Source organism: Rhinoderma darwinii, chromosome 6 (assembly GCF_050947455.1).
Source record: "Rhinoderma darwinii isolate aRhiDar2 chromosome 6, aRhiDar2.hap1, whole genome shotgun sequence".
Classification (NCBI taxonomy): Eukaryota; Metazoa; Chordata; class Amphibia; order Anura; family Rhinodermatidae; genus Rhinoderma; species Rhinoderma darwinii.
In genome coordinates this window covers 51,185,065-51,204,025 of record NC_134692.1, presented here as the reverse complement: position 1 = coordinate 51,204,025, position 18,961 = coordinate 51,185,065, and the positions used below count along the sequence as shown (strand labels likewise).

The 18,961-nt window shown below is 46.5% G+C and overlaps 2 protein-coding genes across 5 annotated transcripts in view; one reads left to right on the top strand and one right to left on the bottom strand.

Moving 5' to 3' along the window:
• Positions 1 to 14,488, bottom strand: part of FTCDNL1 (formiminotransferase cyclodeaminase N-terminal like) — a 51,063-nt gene extending 36,575 nt beyond the window's left edge. For 2 of the 3 annotated variants that reach the window (XM_075831202.1, XM_075831204.1), the window contains exon 1: positions 14,330 to 14,488. In XM_075831202.1, the coding sequence (XP_075687317.1) occupies positions 14,330 to 14,344 (15 nt within the window). In that variant the 5' untranslated portion in view covers positions 14,345 to 14,488. Of the gene's footprint in view, positions 1 to 8,633; positions 8,712 to 14,329 lie in introns of all 3 variants that reach the window. The other variant, XM_075831203.1, reaches the window with a different exon arrangement.
• A 77-nt stretch (positions 14,489 to 14,565) lies between these two features.
• Positions 14,566 to 18,961, top strand: part of LOC142655488 (ras-related protein Rab-5B-like) — a 39,463-nt gene continuing 35,067 nt past the window's right edge. Inside the window, exon 1 of one of the 2 annotated variants that reach the window (XM_075829721.1) lies at positions 14,566 to 14,721. The gene's annotated coding sequence lies outside the window, so the exon portion shown is untranslated. Of the gene's footprint in view, positions 14,885 to 18,961 lie in introns of both variants that reach the window. The other variant, XM_075829720.1, reaches the window with a different exon arrangement.

Genomic DNA, 18,961 nt, shown 5'->3' with positions numbered 1-18,961 from the left:
AGATTTTTTGCAGGATCCCTCCGGATGGAATAATGGTGTCTACTACACTAATCCAGCCTTAAAGAAAATGGTATACGAACATATACCTGCCATATGGAGGTCAAAAGGACACTCTTTTGGCCTCCATCGGGCTAATGGTGCCTTATGGACACGTTAATCATGTACGTTGGGAGCTTTGCTGACGTACATGATAAATGTAGTTCAGAAACGCGATGTAAAGAGGGCCCTACAACTCTTAGCACTGTGCTGTACCTCTATTCAAGGGCGTTGCTAAGGTCTTTATAAATTAGAGGCACAAGCCCCATGGCATATGTGTTCCCCCCACACACAAAATGATTATTATACATATGTATCAGGACCAAATATTACCACCATACAGTGATAAAATATTACCTCTATACTGTTATTAAATAAAACGCACCATAAATAGACCAATAATACCAATATACAAAACATAAATAATACCGCCACACCATGACCACATATTACCACTACATAGTGACTGAATAATACCACCATACTGTTACTGAATAATATCTCCACACCATAACCACATATTACCACCACATAGTGACTGAATAATACCACTATATTGTTACTGAATAATACCGCCATACTGTTACTAAATAATACCTCCCCAATATGACCACATAAAAACGAGATAAAATGACCATACTGTTACTGAATAATTCTCCACACCATGACCACATATTACCACCACAAAGTGACTGAATAATATCACCATACTTGTTAGGGATCTGCCAGGTACTTCATCTAGGTATACTCCTGGGATTAATCAATCCACACCTGAGGCCAGACCTGTTCGACTGACACCCTCTCCCACCAACCAGGGTGGCAGGCTCAGGAGTGGGAGAGCCTATCGCGGCCTGGTCTGTCGGAGTTAGCTCCGCCCCCTGTCCTTTATTACCTGCCCTGTTCTCTCCCTCAGTGCTTGTAATTCTTTTGGATTCCTGGCCCCACTGCTGCTTGCTCCAGCCTGCTTCTGCCGCGCTTCTGCCTTGCTGCAGTTCTGCTTGACCTGTTTTGCTTTGCCCCTGGCTTGCTTCTGTCTCCGTGCCCGCTCGGGTGTACTCACTTCGTCCTGGTCCTGACTGTTCGTTCGCCGCTCCGTTTCCTCGTGGCGTTCCGTGGCTACTGCCCCTTCCCTTGCGTGTTCCCTGTTTGTTTTCCTGTGCACTTAGACAGCGTAGGGACCGCCGCCCAGTTGTACCTCGTCGCCTAGGGCGGGTCGTTGCAAGTAGGCAGGGACAGGGCGGTGGGTAGATTAGGGCTCACTTTCCCTTCACCTCCTTCCTGCCATTACATAATTACAAGCCCTTACCTAGTCTACCATTTCTCCTACGCTGACGCTATCATGGACCCCCTTGAGACCCTGACCCAGCAGATGCAGGGCCTCTCCCTACAGGTCCAGGCCCTGGCCCAAAGGGTCAATCAGGGTGACGCTGCTCTAGTAGTACCCCTCACCTCACCTCTAGAACCCGACCTCAAGTTACCTGACCGGTTCTCAGGGGACCGTAAGACGTTTCTCTCCTTCCGGGAGAGTTGCAGACTGTATTTCCGCCTAAAGCCCCACTCCTCAGGTTCCGAGAACCAGCGGGTGGGTATCATCATATCCCGACTCCAGGAAGGGCCCCAAGAGTGGGCCTTCTCCTTGGCTCCTGACGCCCCTGAACTTTCCTCTGTTGATCGTTTTTTCTCTGCCCTCGGACTCATTTACGACGAGACTGACAGGACTGCTTTAGCCGAGAGTCAGCTGGTGACCTTACGTCAGGGTAGGAGACCGGTTGAGGAATACTGTTCTGATTTTAGGAAGTGGTGCGTAGCTTCTCAGTGGAACGATCCGGCCCTAAGGTGCCAGTTTAGGTTAGGATTATCTGACGCCCTGAAGGATCTGCTGGTTAGCTACCCCTCGTCTGACTCCCTTGACCAGGTTATGGCCCTAGCAGTACGACTTGACCGACGTCTCAGGGAACGTCAGCTAGAACGCTTCAGTGTGCTCCCCTCTGACTTTTCTGTGATCCCCCCCGAGGTCCCGTCTCCTCGCCCCTCCACGGAGGACTCGGAGGTACCTATGCAACTGGGGGCCTCCATGTCCCCTCGACAACGTAGGGAGTTTCGCAGAATGAATGGTCTCTGCTTCTACTGTGGGGACGACAAGCATCTACTGAACACCTGTCCCAGGCGCAAGAATAAGAAGCCGGAAAACTTCCGCGCCTAAGTGATCATCGGGGAGGTCACTTGGGCGCACAGGTATTTCCCGTTAATGTGAAACGCAATAAAATTTTGCTTCCCTTTCAGGTCTCGTTTGCTGGCCGGTCTGCCACGGGCAGTGCTTTCGTGGATTCTGGCTCATCTGCTAATATCATGTCTGTGGAATTTGCTATGTCTCTAAAGATGCCTTGTATTGATTTACCTTATCCTATCCCTGTAGTAGGAATCGACTCAACTCCCCTTGCTAATGGTTATTTTACTCAGCATACTCCTGTTTTTGAACTCCTGGTTGGCTCCATGCATGTGGAGCAGTGCTCTGTACTGGTGATGCAGGGATTATCGTCTGATCTGGTTTTAGGCCTTCCCTGGTTGCAGTTGCATAATCCCACGTTTGATTGGAATACTGGGGATCTCACCAAATGGGGTAATGAATGTCTTATGTCATGTCTTTCTGTTAACTCTATTTCTCCCCGGGAGGAGGTAAACACGCTTCCTGAGTTTGTTCAGGACTTCGCCGATGTGTTTTCTAAGGAGGCCTCCGAGGTGTTGCCCCCCCATAGAGATTACGATTGCGCTATCGATTTGGTGCCTGGTGCCAAGCTTCCTAAGGGTAGGATATTTAATCTTTCATGTCCTGAACGTGAAGCTATGAGGGTGTATATCCAAGAATGCCTGGCCAAGGGTTTCATTCGCCCCTCGACTTCTCCTGTAGGTGCTGGCTTCTTCTTCGTGGGGAAGAAGGATGGTGGTCTTAGGCCGTGCATTGATTATCGTAACCTGAATAAGGTCACCGTAAGGAACCAGTACCCACTTCCTTTGATTCCGGATCTTTTTAATCAGGTTCAGGGAGCCCAATGGTTTTCTAAGTTCGATCTACGGGGGGCATATAACCTTATCCGCATCAAAGAGGGGGATGAGTGGAAAACTGCGTTCAACACACCCGAGGGTCATTTCGAATACCTGGTCATGCCCTTTGGGTTGTGTAATGCCCCTGCTGTCTTCCAGAATTTTATTAATGAAATCCTGAGAGAGTACCTGGGTAATTTTCTTGTTGTGTACCTTGATGACATACTGGTGTTTTCCAAGGACTGGTCCTCCCACGTGGAGCATGTCAGGAAGGTGCTCCAGGTCCTTCGGGAGAATAATCTGTTTGCTAAGACTGAAAAATGTGTCTTTGGGGTACAGGAGATACCATTTTTAGGGCAAATCCTCACTCCTCATGAATTCCGCATGGACCCTGCCAAGGTTCAGGCTGTGGCGGAATGGGTCCAACCGGCCTCCCTTAAGGCGTTACAGTGTTTTTTAGGGTTCGCCAACTATTACAGGAGATTTATTGCCAACTTCTCGGTCGTCGCTAAGCCTCTTACGGACCTTACCCGCAAGGGTGCTGATGTCCTCCATTGGCCCCCTGAGGCCGTCCAGGCCTTTGAGACTCTCAAGAAGTGCTTTATCTCGGCCCCCGTGCTGATTCAGCCCAACCAAGAGGAGCCATTTATTGTGGAGGTTGACGCTTCCGAGGTTGGAGTGGGGGCCGTCTTGTCCCAGGGTACCAGCTCCCTCACCCATCTCCGCCCCTGTGCTTACTTCTCTAGGAAGTTTTCGCCCACGGAGAGTAACTATGATATTGGCAACCGCGAACTTCTAGCCATTAAATGGGCTTTTGAGGAGTGGCGGCACTTCCTGGAGGGGGCCAGACACCAGGTAACGGTCCTTACGGATCACAAGAATCTGGTTTTCCTAGAATCGGCCCGGAGGCTTAATCCTAGACAAGCTCGGTGGGCACTATTCTTTACCAGATTTAATTTCTTGGTTACCTATAGGGCTGGGTCCAAGAATATTAAGGCTGATGCTCTGTCACGTAGTTTCATGGCCAATCCTCCTTCCGAGAAGGATCCTGCTTGTATTTTACCCCCTGGTATAATCGTCTCTGCCACGGATTCTGATTTAGCTTCTGATATCGCGGCTGATCAGGGTGCAGCCCCCGGGAACGTCCCTGGGGACAAACTGTTTGTTCCCCTGCAATACCGGCTGAGGGTACTCAGGGAAAACCATGACTCCGCTCTATCTGGTCATCCTGGCATCTTGGGCACCAAACACCTCATTACCAGAAACTATTGGTGGCCTGGGTTGCCTAAAGACGTTAGGGCTTACGTCGCCGCTTGTGAGGTTTGCGCTAGGTCCAAAACCCCTAGGTCCCGACCTGCGGGCCTACTACGTTCCTTGCCCATTCCCCAGAGACCTTGGACCCATATCTCCATGGATTTTATCACCGATTTGCCTCCATCTCAGGGCAAGTCGGTGGTGTGGGTGGTAGTCGACCGCTTCAGCAAGATGTGCCACTTTGTGCCCCTTAAGAAGCTACCTAACGCCAAGACGTTAGCTTCTTTGTTTGTGAAACACATCCTGCGTCTCCATGGGGCCCCAGTCAATATCGTTTCTGACAGAGGGGTACAATTTGTTTCCTTATTTTGGAGAGCTTTTTGTAAAAAGTTGGAGATTGATCTGTCCTTCTCCTCCGCCTTCCATCCCGAAACTAATGGCCAAACGGAAAGGACCAACCAATCCCTGGAACAATATTTAAGGTGTTTCATCTCTGACTGTCAATTCGATTGGGTCTCATTCCTTCCCCTTGCTGAATTTTCCCTGAATAACCGGGTCAGTAACTCGTCAGGGGTCTCCCCGTTTTTCTGTAATTTCGGGTTTAACCCAAGGTTCTCCTCCGTCTCCCCTGGTTGTTCCAATAATCCTGAGGTAGAGGATGTTCATCGGGAACTGTGCACTGTCTGGGCCCAGGTTCAGAAGAACCTAGAGGCGTCCCAGAGCGCACAAAAGATTCAGGCGGATAGTAGACGTTCTGCTAACCCCCGGTTTGTCGTCGGGGATTTGGTCTGGTTGTCGTCCAGGAACTTGCGCCTTAAGGTCCCGTCCAGGAAGTTTGCTCCCCGATTTATTGGACCTTATAAGATCATTGAAGTCCTCAACCCTGTATCCTTCCGTCTGTAGCTCCCCCCATCCTTTCGCATACATGACGTCTTCCATGCCTCCCTCCTTAAACGCTGCTCCCCGTCCTGGTCCCCCTCGAGGATACCTCCTGTTCCCGTTCTCACCCCTGAGGGGGTGGAATTCGAGGTGGCCAAGATTATGGACAGTAGGATGGTCCAGGGCTCCCTCCAGTACCTGGTCCATTGGAGAGGATACGGGCCGGAGGAGAGGACTTGGGTACCTGCCCGTGATGTTCACGCTGGGGTATTGATCAGGAGGTTCCACCTTCTCTTCCCCACTAAACCGGGTCCCCTTAGTAAGGGTCCGGTGGCCCCTCATAAAAGGGGGAGTACTGTTAGGGATCTGCCAGGTACTTCATCTAGGTATACTCCTGGGATTAATCAATCCACACCTGAGGCCAGACCTGTTCGACTGACACCATCTCCCACCAACCAGGGTGGCAGGCTCAGGAGTGGGAGAGCCTATCGCGGCCTGGTCTGTCGGAGTTAGCTCCGCCCCCTGTCCTTTATTACCTGCCCTGTTCTCTCCCTCAGTGCTTGTAATTCTTTTGGATTCCTGGCCCCACTGCTGCTTGCTCCAGCCTGCTTCTGCCACGCTTCTGCCTTGCTGCAGTTCTGCTTGACCTGTTTTGCTTTGCCCCTGGCTTGCTTCTGTCTCCGTGCCCGCTCGGGTGTACTCACTTCGTCCTGGTCCTGACTGTTCGTTCGCCGCTCCGTTTCCTCGTGGCGTTCCGTGGCTACTGCCCCTTCCCTTGCGTGTTCCCTGTTTGTTTTCCTGTGCACTTAGACAGCGTAGGGACCGCCGCCCAGTTGTACCTCGTCGCCTAGGGCGGGTCGTTGCAAGTAGGCAGGGACAGGGCGGTGGGTAGATTAGGGCTCACTTTCCCTTCACCTCCTTCCTGCCATTACAATACTGGTACTGAATAATAGTGCCACAACATGACCACATATTACCACCACATAGTGACTGAATAATACCACTATATTGTTACTGAATACTACCATCATACTGTTACTAAATAATACCTCCCCAATATGACCACATAAAAACGAGATAAAATGACCATACTGTTACTGAATAATTCTCCACACCATGACCACATATTACCACCACAAAGTGACTGAATAATATCACCATACTGTTACTGAATAATAGTGCCACAACATGACCACATATTACCACCACAGTGACTGAATAATACCACCATACAGTTACTGAAATATACCACCATACCATGACCACATATTACCACTACTAAGTGACTGAATAATACCACCATACTGTTACTGAATAATACCTCGACACCATGATCACACATTACCACCACATAGTGACTGAATAATACCTCGACACCATTTACATATTACCACCACATAGTGACTGAAGAATACCACCATAATGTTACTGAATAATACCTCGACACCATGATCACACATTACCACCACATAGTGACTGAATAATACCACCACACTGTTACTGAATAATACCGCCATACTGTTACTGAATAATACCACCATACTGTTACTGAATAATACCTCGACACCATGATCACACATTACCACCACATAGTGACTGAATAATACCACCACACTGTTACTGTGTAATACCTCCATACTGTTACTGAATCATAGTGCCACACCATATTACCAACACATCGTGACTGAGTAATACCACCATACTGGTACTGAATAATATTGCCACAACATGACCACATATTACCACCACAAAGTGACTGAATAATACCACCATATTGTTACTGAATAATACCTCCACATCATAACCACATATTACCACCACATAGTGATTGAATAATACCACCATACAGTTACTGAATAAAAACCACTATACAAAGACCAATATTACCAATGATACCACTTTAAAAGGCCCAAATAATACCGCCACATCATGATCACTTACATTACCACCAAATATTGACTGAATAATACCACCATACAGTTACTGAATAAAAAACACTATACATCGACTAATATTACCACCATACAGTGACCATATAGTGGTAGATAGAAGTACTAAACAGGCGCTCTGCAGACTGTATAAGTGAATACAGCACAGTTACATCCAGTGACTCATAGTTGGATACAGAAGTATTGCCGTTAATTGCAATAAAAGGTTCTGCGGGGTGAAGTTCCCTAGTGGAACTAAACAAAATATATATACACATAATTACCATAGATCGCAGCTTCCGTAATAACCCATACTGTAAAATAAACACTAAAAAAACAATCCCAGAATTGCTGTTTGTTTTTTATCTGGCCTACCAAAATCAGGACTAAAAAGTGATTAAAGTCGTAGGTACTCCAAAATGGTACCGTTGAAAACTATAACTTATACTGCAAAAAACAAGCTCTCATACAGCTACACCAATGTAAAAAAATATATTTTGTAAAAATAGGGTTTTGTGCAAAAGTAATATAACAAAAAAACTATATAAATTTACATCCTCAAACACAAAGATGGAATTGCGTTATTTTTTTTCCATTTCTCTTTCAAAAAACATAATAAAAATATTCAACATGTTATATGTACCCCAAAATGGTGATCAAAAATGCAAACTCATTCCGCAAAAATCTGCTACATCGACGGAAAAATAAATAAGTTGCTGCGTTCACTAGGCGGAGTCTTTATAGGGTTAATGCATTTATCATCTGTAAACGTTACCGTTTATTTATTATATTTCGGAAATATTCGACAGCATTTTTCTTGTTTGAAGAGAGGGTAGATATATCAATGCTTTTGTCAGTACTGGGGCTGCTCCATTGTTTCCTACGTACAGGGTACACAGCGAGATCCATATGTATCTATACTACGTCTACGGATTAGAGACATTTCGTCATTATATTAGGGACCTAGAAATTTGTTAGAGAAGGTTGAATGCTCTTTTACTTCATCCCCTTTTTCTTACAAATTTTTAACCCCTGCTCGGCTATTTCCGTAATTCCCACAGAACACAATGGAGAGAGTTGCGCGCATGCGTGGCCACCTTTCCACATAGTTCCCTCCTGAAATCGGTGGCCAGCGGCCGCCGCACCATGTGGGGTGTGGGGTGTCTGACGTTCTTAATAAAGGTGCAGGTCCCAGAGCTGGACCCGAATCCATAGTTCTTAAGTTATACTGTGGATATGCCATAAATGTCTGCGATCGGAAAATAACCCTTTAAGGGACTAAAGTCTGAGCACCAGCTTTCCAGAATAAGGTTAGCTGCAGACACATAGGTTACATAAGAGCAAAACATTTGTGGACTCATCGTGTGCAGAAAAAGGCAGGATTATAAATCCACTGTGTATTCCGCCAGCACGTCATTGTAGTATATCAGGAAAAGAAGGACAAGTCCATTATAAACATGTCACTTCTTCATTATTGATAACAAGAGTGTTTACCTCGTTCTCTGCCAGCAAAGTCACTGCACTGGTATGGCAAGTCGCATGGTCCAAACTTATGAACTACCACAGCGCCACCTTGTGTCAGTAAAGTGTTAGCACACAACATGAAAGGCAAACAGAGGCAAATGTTAATTTTTATTTTGCAGATAAAATATATCACAGTCCATGAACCCAATGTATTGTAGTATACATAGCACATTATGAAAACAGTTTCCAGGGACACATAGCTGTTGTTCCTTGCAGATCATAAGAAATACTGCCGCCATGGAGTTGAAAAGGTAACCGCTGTTTCGCAGAACTTTTGACATATCAGAAACTTTGCTGGGGATTTGGGTGCTGAGAACTCTACCAATCACTAGAATGAAGGGGCAGTAGTGGTTGGCGGATTGTTGTACAGCCCATTCACTAATCTCGTCTGCAGAAAGAAGAGCCGGAGGGGCACATCCACCCATTCAAAACTTCACTATGACATGTCAGAAGTTTTGCAAAACAACAGTGACCCTTTAAACCCTTAACCCTTTTAGGACGCAGCCTGTTTTGGCCTTGTGGCACAGACGATTTTTTTCAAATCTGACATGTTTATTCTATGTGGTAATAACTTTGGAATGCTTTTACCTATCCAAGCGATTCTGAGATTGTTTTCTCGTGACATATTGTACTTTATGTTAGTGAAAAATTTAGTTGATAAATTCAATATTTATTTGTGAAAAACACCAACATTTAGAGAAAATTTGCAAAATTAGCAATTTTCTCAATTTAAATGTATCTGCTTGTAAAATAAATGGTAATACCACACTAAATAGTTACCAATTAACATCTCCCATATGTCTACTTTAGATTGGCATCGTTTTTTAAACGTCCTTTTATTTTCTAGGATGTCACAAGGCTTAGATCTTTAGCAGAAATTTCTCACATTTTCAAGAAAATTTCAAAAGGCGATTTTTACAGGGGCCAGTTCGGTTGTGAAGTGGCTTTGAGGGCCTTATATATTAGAAAGTCCCCATAACTCGCTATCTACAGGGGGTATAAGACTATATACCGGGGGGTGGCACTATCGGCCAGAGCGTCGGCAATTCCCAAGCTGGGTGCTGCCCGGAGGTGGATGCAGCAGCACCCGGCATTGATCTGGGAGCAGCACGGTAAAATAGGATGCGGTGCCAGACCTCCCAGGGAGACAGACACAAAAACGCTGCAAGTAACGGTTTTGGATCCGGCTCCTGCACAGGTCCGGTGCTGTACGACGGCACAACGTATGTCCCATGTGCCAGAACAGATCCCATAGACAGCTATGGTATCCATTCTAGCATCAGTTTCCCTCCGGCTTTCCTGCAACACGCTGGAGGGAAACTGACAGGGGCAACGGACATACGTGAACGGCCTCTAAACTATACGTTCATGTGCGGGAAGTAACTTCCCGCAATGACATACAGTTACGGAGTTGTGCGGATAGGGGTTAGGGTCCGGCCTATTAAGGGACTTCAGGGCCATGTGGTTCCGTTATTTCACCGCATTCTAAGAGCCATAGGGCTTTATTTTTAAGATTCTGTACCTGTTTTTAGCGGAACCTAAAATTCCGCAACTGCTTTTTGCAGGGTTTTTTTTTTTTTTTTTTACAGTTTACCATGCAGTAAAAAAGCACATTTACTTTATTCTATGGATTGTTATGATTGAAGGGATACCAAATTCATGTTGTTGTTTTTTTCATGTTTCATATTTTTTCACAACAAAATAATGTTTTATGGAAACAAAAAGTCATTTTTGTGTAGCCGAATTCCAAGAACCAGCATTTCTTTATTTTCTGTCAGCGGGCCTAATAAATTGCAGTGATACACTAAGGCCCCATGCACACGAACAGTGGCGTAACTACCGCTATAGCAGCCGTAGCGGCTGCTACGGGGCCCGCAGCATGAGGGGGCCCGTGCCACCCCCCCCCCCCCCTGCTATGGCTGCTGCAGCACGACGCCACTGAAGAGGTTGTTCCTACAATAGACATGCATCCCCTATCCGCAGGATAGGAGATACATGTGGGATCGCTGGCAGCGATAAGGAGAACAGGGGACCGAAAGTCCCCCGAAGTTCTCCATGACAAACCTCAGACTTCCAGGGTCTGTCGGCAGCTCCATAGAAATTACTTGAGCACCGGTCGCGCTTGTGCGCATGCGTGACCAGCGCTCCTTTCATTTTTATTGAACTGCGCAGACGCCAGAAGTCCGAGGTTTGTCATGGAGAACTTGGGGGACTTTCTGTCCCCTGTTCTCCTTATCGCTGCCAGCGATCACACATGTATCCCCTATCCTGTGGATAGGGGATGCATGTCTTTTGTAGGACAAACTATAGGCCATTTTTTTTTGGGGGGGGGGGTCTGTATGGCGTTATCTACAGGGGGTGGTTCTGTATGGTGTTATATACAGGGGGGTCTGTATGGCGTTAGCTACAGGGGGGACTGTATGGCGTTATCTACAGGGGGGTGTCTGTATGGCATTATCTACAGGGGGGACTGTATGGCGTTATCTACAGGGGGTGTCTGTATGGCATTATCTACAGGGGGGACTGTATGAGCGTTATCTACAGGGGGTGTCTGTATGGCGTTATCTACAGGGGGGGGTCTGTATGGCATTATCTACAGGGGGTGTCTGTATGGCGTTATCTACAGGGGGGTCTGTATGGTGTTATCTACAGGGGGGGTCTGTATGGCGTTATCTACAAGGGGGGGTCTGTATGGCATTATCTACAGGGGGGTCTGTATGGCATTATCTACAGGGGGTGTCTCTATGGCGTTATCTACAGGGGGGTGTCTGTATGGCGTTATCTACAGGTGGATCTGTATGGCGTTATCTACAGGGTGGGTCTGTATGGCGTTATCTACAGGGGGGGTCTGTATGGCGTTATCTACAGGGGGATGGCTGTAAGACGTTATCTACAAGGGGGATTTGGGGCTGTAAGACGTTATCTACAGAGGGGGCTATATGGCATTATCTACAGGGGGGCCTGTATGGCATTATCTACAGGGGGGATTTGGGGCTGTAAGACGTTATCTACAGGGGGCTGTGTATGGAGCTATCTATAGGGGGGCGCTGTGTGGTGGAATCTATAGGGAGGCACTATCTCAAGGGGGGGGTTGTGTGATACCCAGCGGAGGGGGGCCCCAGTCAAAAGTTTGCTATGGGGCCCAGTCTTTCCTAGTTACGCCCCTGCACACGAACGTGCTTTTGTGGCCGCAATTCCCCCAAAAATGCATGGGAGAATTGCGGCCCCATTCATTCCTATGGGGCCATGCACACGACCGTCACCGTGGCAATTTGCGGGCGGCTCGCGGCTGTCACTCTGTAGCCGGCCGACCCGGAAATAACGGCCGTGCACATAGCTACGGTCGTGTGCATGAGGCCTACAGGTAGGCTCACACGGCATATGTTTGAGGCAAAAAAACAACAAAAGGTGGATTTCAATAGAAAACCCAGGCATTTTTGGAGCTGATTTTCAGGGTATGTAGAGGCTATGTTCACATGGCAAACCAAAAACGGCCGTAAAATACGGAGCTGTTTTCAAGCGAAAACAGCCCCTGATTTGAAGCCGTTTTTTAAGCAACTTGCGTTTTTTTACGGCCGTTTTTAGAGCTGTTTTTCTATTGAGTCAATGAAAAACAGCTCCAAAAATGGCTCAAGAAGTGACATGCACTTCTTTTTTATGGGAGAATATTTTTACCCGCCATTTGTAAAAACGGCACGTAAAAAAACTCCCCGTGGGAACGAAACGCAGTTTTTTCCCATTGAAATGAATGGGCAGATGTTTGGAGGCGTTCAGCCCCCGTATTTTCAGCTGTTTTTCGGGGCTTCAAAAATACGCCTCAAAATACACTTGCAAAAATCAAAAACGCTATAAAAATCAGTTTAAAAAACACCTAAATGCAAAGGCTTTTTTCTTTTGAAATCAGCCTCATATTTAACTGCCTCAAACATATGTCTAAGCATACCCTAACGAGGAATATTTTTACGAGGCAGTTTTTGAATTCAGCAGTGTAAGGGTATGTTGACACGCAGTGTTTTCAGGTGTTTTTTGGGGTGTAAACGCCTCAAAAAACCCTTGAAAAAACGGAAGATGAACGCCTCCAAACATCTGCCCATTGATCTCAATGGGAGAAATGGCGTTTCATTTAGACGGGGATTTTTTTAAGCAGACGTTTGAAAAAATGGCGTGTAAAAGAACGTTCCGTATAAAGAAGTGCATGTCACATTTTGAGCCGTTTTTGGAGCCATTTTTCATTGTGTCAATAGAAAAACAGCTCAAAAAACGGCTTCAGACACTCATCAAATAACGGATGCTTTAAAAACAGCTTAAAATCAGAGGCTGTTTTCCCTTGAAAACAGCTCCGTATTTAACAGCCGTTTTTACTTTAGCGTGTGAGCATAGTCTAAAAATCCGCCTCGTGTGCACTACACAGTCTACTTCCCATTTAAATCAATGAGAAACTGTTTGCAGGAATATTTCAAGAGTTACTTGGATTGCGATACCAGCGTTTTACGCTCTGAATTACACCTGAAAATAAGTCGTGAGAACAGACCCTAATTATTCCAAAGAATTATGTCAGCGATCAAATGATCGCTGCTTCAAGCCGCCTAGTGGGAAAAAAAAAACTTTAATTAAATTGAATAAAGTTTAATAAGTCTCCCCCAAAAAGTAAAATATGTTTTTGTTTAAAAATAATTAAACATAAAAAAAAAGTAGATATTTGGTGTCAGCACAATCGTAACAACCCGCAGAATAAAATTAACATAATAATATGGATCCAAAAATGGTGCAAATAAAAACTACAACTCATCCTTCCTACAACTATACATATTTCATATCACCATAATCTTAACCCATAAAATAAACTTAACGTTGTTTATAACGAACGGTAAACAACATTAAAAAAAAATGGAAAAATCAATGGCTGTTTTAGCCATCCCCCGCCAACAATAAAAGTTAACCTATTAATTATATGTAACCCAAGATAGCGCCATTGAAAAATACAACTTTTCCTGCAAAAAGCAAGTCCTCATAAAGCAACGTCAAGTAAAAAGTAATGGCTCCTGGCTGCAGCCATTGTCTGTCTTCTCGGGGGGCATTGGCGGCTGGCACTCTAGGGGGATCTGTGGCTGGCACTCTAGGGGCATCTGAGGAACCTTCTGAGGCTGGCACATACTGTTAGGGTATGTTCACACGACAGCGTCCGTAACGACTGAAATTACGGGGATGTTTTCAGGAGAAAACATCCCCGTAATTTCAGCCATAACGGCATGTGCAGGCGCTTGAACGCCGCGTCCATTACGGACGTATTTGGCGCTGCTTTTCATTGGAGTCAATGAATAACGGCTCCAATTACGCCCCAAGAAGTGACAGATCACTTCTTTGACGCGGGCATCTATTTACGCGCCGCCATTTGACAGTGGCGCGTAAATATACGCCTCCTGTGAACAGACAAACGTCAGCCCATTGCTTTCAATGGGCAGATGTTTGTCAACACTTTCAAGCCGCATTTTTCGGACGTAATTCGGGGCAAAAACGCCCGAATTACGTCCGTAATTATTGTGTGTGAACATACCCTTATGGTAATGTTAGCGGTTTTGGCTGTATTCACAAGCGGCTTTAGTTTTTGCAGAGTTTTTACGCTGTAGCAATTTATTGCAACAACCAAACGTCCTTTAGTGTCTTACCTTTACTATTTTCATATGATGGTGGCAGGGAATACATGTACAATGCACACCACAGCTAGCTGGTAGAACGAAAATGTGTTCATCTCCTCATAGTTATAACACAGACATCGTACTGTAGACATTGTAATTTGACACTTTCCCATTCACTTGACCTTTTCAAAAATGGCTTCCAGTGGATTTCCGGTTCTGGATACAGCGTTCCAAATTCTAACCATAGAGTTGCCAGTAACGAGCGGCGGATACGGTAATGGTTGATGGATTTCCGGTGTCTGGGGGATGTTTGCCCCCCCTCTGGAGAGCTAGACATCCTGACAGCATAGAGGGGCGCCGAGGCCAGAGCAGGCACAGTGGAGAGCTGTCAGTGATACCTCAGCGCCAGCACCCGATGACCGGTAACTATCAGTCACCCATGCCAGTGGTCAGCCGCACACTGCGTCATTTGTTATTTGTCTGTAAGAGTGGTGCCCCTGTGCCCTGATCATCACAAGCTGCCACTTCCTGACAAACACTGGGCAGGGACTACGTGCCGGCTGCTAGTACTGTTACTACTATCAGGTATGGATAATGCCCACTACTGATATTTACCAACAGGTGCCATATCTACTGTTATTCTGCTTCTTAAAACCAAATCATGGAGAACTTTATGGTCTTGTCCTGGTGCCCCATGTGCCCTGTTATAGGGAGCATGAACCTGTGTGTAGCCCCATATAATAACGCGTTCAGTGATGTTCTCCGTGATTATAGCCTAATCGCGCTATTTCTGGGGACACATTTTGGCGCGTCATGTGACATAGTTGCTAGGGATGCTCCATTATTTTTGATCGTCCTGTCACACACTTGAGATGATTTCTGGAGGAATCCAGTGCACAGACCAGCGATGACCGTGAAAAAAGTTCCTGATTATACGGGTGACACCCCATAGTCTACAGCCACACATCCAATTTATGGGCTTGACTTGTTGTCGGGGCTTCTAATATTTACTAACCCTTAGTATGGATAATTTTCTCTAAAACTTTTTTCTGCTTAATGCTGTGTGCTACGTTCTCCGGCAAGGTCGTAAAATCTTGAACTGTTATACCAGTGTCGTAACTTCAGGAGAAGAATTCCATTCAGTGACTGGCACATTTTGACCAAATTGTGTAAGCCCACTTGCCACGACAAGGCGACCTCTTTTATGTGGGTCTCTAACCTAAGAAGACACCTCTCTCCTAGGCCTAAGCCTACATAAATTTGATCAAAATATGCGCTAAGAACCCCACATTTATAAGTATAGAAAACACAACAGTAACTCAAAATAATCTAAATACAGCATTTGGTGGTCTTGGCGCTCGCGGTGCGGTTGTGATGTTTTGTTGTATATTGTTTGTAGTCATAGCGTACGCGCACCTGCACATTTATGTCATTTTGTTAGGATCTGCAGACCAACATTTTTGTGGTTTGTGTTGTACACGTGGGGGGTGGTGACTGCCTTTATTTTGGTTGTTCACGCTTATTCTGCCCAAGGGTGTTTTTAGATAAACTAAAGCTGGTTCCTACTGTACCTACCCTGAGTATATTCTGCAGGATAAGGCCCAGGAGAGAGCTGTATTTTTAGGTTAAGCCCCATGCACGCGACCGTAGATTTCATCCATCTGTAAATACGGATCCGTAGTCATTTCTAGTCATCCGTAAATCACCTGCATATACAGAACGGTGTCCGTAAATACAGTAGTCTGTAATGCATCCGTATTTACGGATCCGCAAAAATAAGAAAACCACAAACGATCTGCAAACCTGGTGACGCCTAGCAACGCTTCCATAACTACGGACGGCTACGGGTTCACATCTGTAGCCGTGCGTACTTACGGAAGCGCCCATAGACTTCTATGGGGAGTCAATGCCGTAATTACAGACGAGAATAGGACATGTTTTATATTTTACGGATCATTTTTACGGAACGGGCACCCATCCGTAAAAATATGGAAAGGTGTCCGTAGCCCATAGAATTGAAAGGGTCCGTAATTACGGATGAAAAATACGGTTGTGTGCATGGGGCCTTAAAGATCCGCTTAAAAGATGTCGCCTTGTTGTGGCAGGTGGGTTCATACAATTTAATCAAAACGTTAAGGACCTCATATTTGTAAGTATAGTGAATGTCGCAGTAATGCAAAATAATCGAAATACAGCGCATTTGATGGCCCTAGCGCTCACGGAGTCCTGTTACAATGTTTTTCTGTTGTGCATCAACAGGACAGGTGATTAGTGTTTGATCGCTGGGGGACCCACTGCTGAGACCCCCACTGATCAAGAGAACGGGGGTCTCGAGTCCCCTAAATGAACTCAGCAGTCCCATAAATGGCGTGACCGCCGCCCTGGATATTCAGGGAAGTCGAGACCCAGAGGTGGGATCCCCAGCGATCAAACACTAATCACCTATCCTGTGGATAGGTGATAATTTGTTGTGGTGGAATGGATTCTCTAACCCAGGGGTCTCAAACTCGGCCGGGTAAGTGGGCCGCATATAGAAAAAATGGGAAGTTGACGGGCCGCATTACTTTCAAATTTGATACAATACAAAATTATTGTTAATCAATTAGTTATTTGAACTACTATAACACTATATTACTTGAATAATAATACTACATTACTATAATAATAGCGCTAGGTTTAAAATTTGAGAGATTTCTCCACGTGCTTATTTCAACAATCCAGCTTTCCAGTTTAAGTGTCGCTAAATGCAGTCCGGCGGCTCAGTTAGCACACATGTCAAGATTGGACAGCCCCTTTTTAGATAGTGCCGCAGTGCCCTCTGTGGATGATGCAACACACCCCTAGATAAGGCCACAGTGCCCTCCTGTAGATAAGGCCACAGTGCCCTCCTGTAGATAAGGCCACAGTGCCCTCCTGTAGATAAGGCCACAGTGCCCTCCTGTAGATAAGGCCACAGTGCCCTCCTGTAGATAAGGCCACAGTGCCCTCCTGTAGATAAGGCCACAGTGCCCTCCTGTAGATAAGGCCACAGTGCCCTCCTGTAGATAAGGCCACAGTGCCCTCTGTAGATAAGGCCACAGTGCCCTCTGTAGATAAGGCCACAGTGCCCTCTGTAGATAAGGCCACAGTGCCCTCTGTAGATAAGGCCACAGTGCCCTCTGTAGATAAGGCCACAGTGCCCTCTGTAGATAAGGCCACAGTGCCCTCTGTAGATAAGGCCACAGTGCCCTCTGTAGATAAGGCAACACACCCCTAGATAATGCCAGTGTCCTCTTCAGATACTGTCACACACCCACTTGTAGATAACGCCCCAGTGCCCTCTGTAGAGGCTGCCCCAGTGCCCTCTGTAGAGGCTGCCCCAGTGATGTCAGGGGCCTGCCCAGAGCTGGAGTCCCAGGCAGAGCGCTAGTAGGCTCTTCCTGGGACTCCAGCTGTGTTCCTGACATCACTGGGACTTCTGCTCTGGGGAAGCCCCTGACATCATTGTCAATGTATGGACAGCAATGTCAGAGGCTTCCCCAGAGTCCCGGAGCAGAGCCGATAATAACGCCCTGCCCGGGACTCCGCTCTGGGGAAGACCCTGACACACTGTCCATATATGGGCAGCGATGTCAGGGAATTCCACAGAGTCCCGGAGCAGAGCCGACACCAGCGCTCTGCTCGGGACTCCGGCTCTGGGGAAGCCTCAGACATCGCTGTTCATATGTGGACAGCGATGTCAGGGAATTCCACAGAGTCCAGGAGCAGAGCCGACACCAGCGCTCTGCTCCGCTCTGGGCAAGACCCTGACACACTGTCCATATATGGGCAGCGATGTCAGGGAATTCCACAGAGTCCCGGAGCAGAGCCTGTACTAGCGCTCTGCCCGGGACTCCGGCTCTGGGGAAGCCCCAGACATCGCTGTTCATATGTCTGTTCATATGTGGACAGCGATGTCAGGGAATTCCAGAGTCTCGGATCAGAGCCGATACTAGCGGCTCTGTGTCCCGCGGACCGCAGATGACAGCCCCAGGGGCCGCATGCGGGCCGCGTGCTTGAGACCCCTGCTCTAACCTCTTCTTGACATCCACCGTATGTAAACGGCAGAGGCCGGAACGGAAAGTATGGAGTGGACTCACGGGCTGAGCCCACTCGATGACTTGCGTGTCAGATGTATGTTACAGCCGACGCTTCACTATGGATCTTGTTCGTTTAACCCCTCAGATGCCGCGGTCAATAGCAGCTACAGCATCTATGCCGTTAAAAAGAGGTGATGGTCCCATCGACATGTCATTTTTACCACACAATGAATGCTGTAAACACGAAAACCCAAATAACAATGGAGAAATCACTATTTTTCTTTTCCCATTCCACCCCACAAAGAAGTTTTTTCCAGCTTTCCAGCACATTATATGGTACAATGAATAGTGGCGGGAAAAACTACAACTTGTCCCGCAAAAAACAAGCCCTCATACGGCTATATCAAAGGAAAAATTTAAAAAGTGAAAATGGAAAACCGAAAAGTGGCTGCGGACAGAAGCTGGACATGATTACCACAGGTTTTCAGTCTCTGGATGAAAAACAAAAATGTTTCCACTCACTGACTGCAAGCAGACATGTTGAAAATGACCAGGATTTGAAACACTCAGGGTATGTTCACACGGCTAACTAAAAACGGCTGAA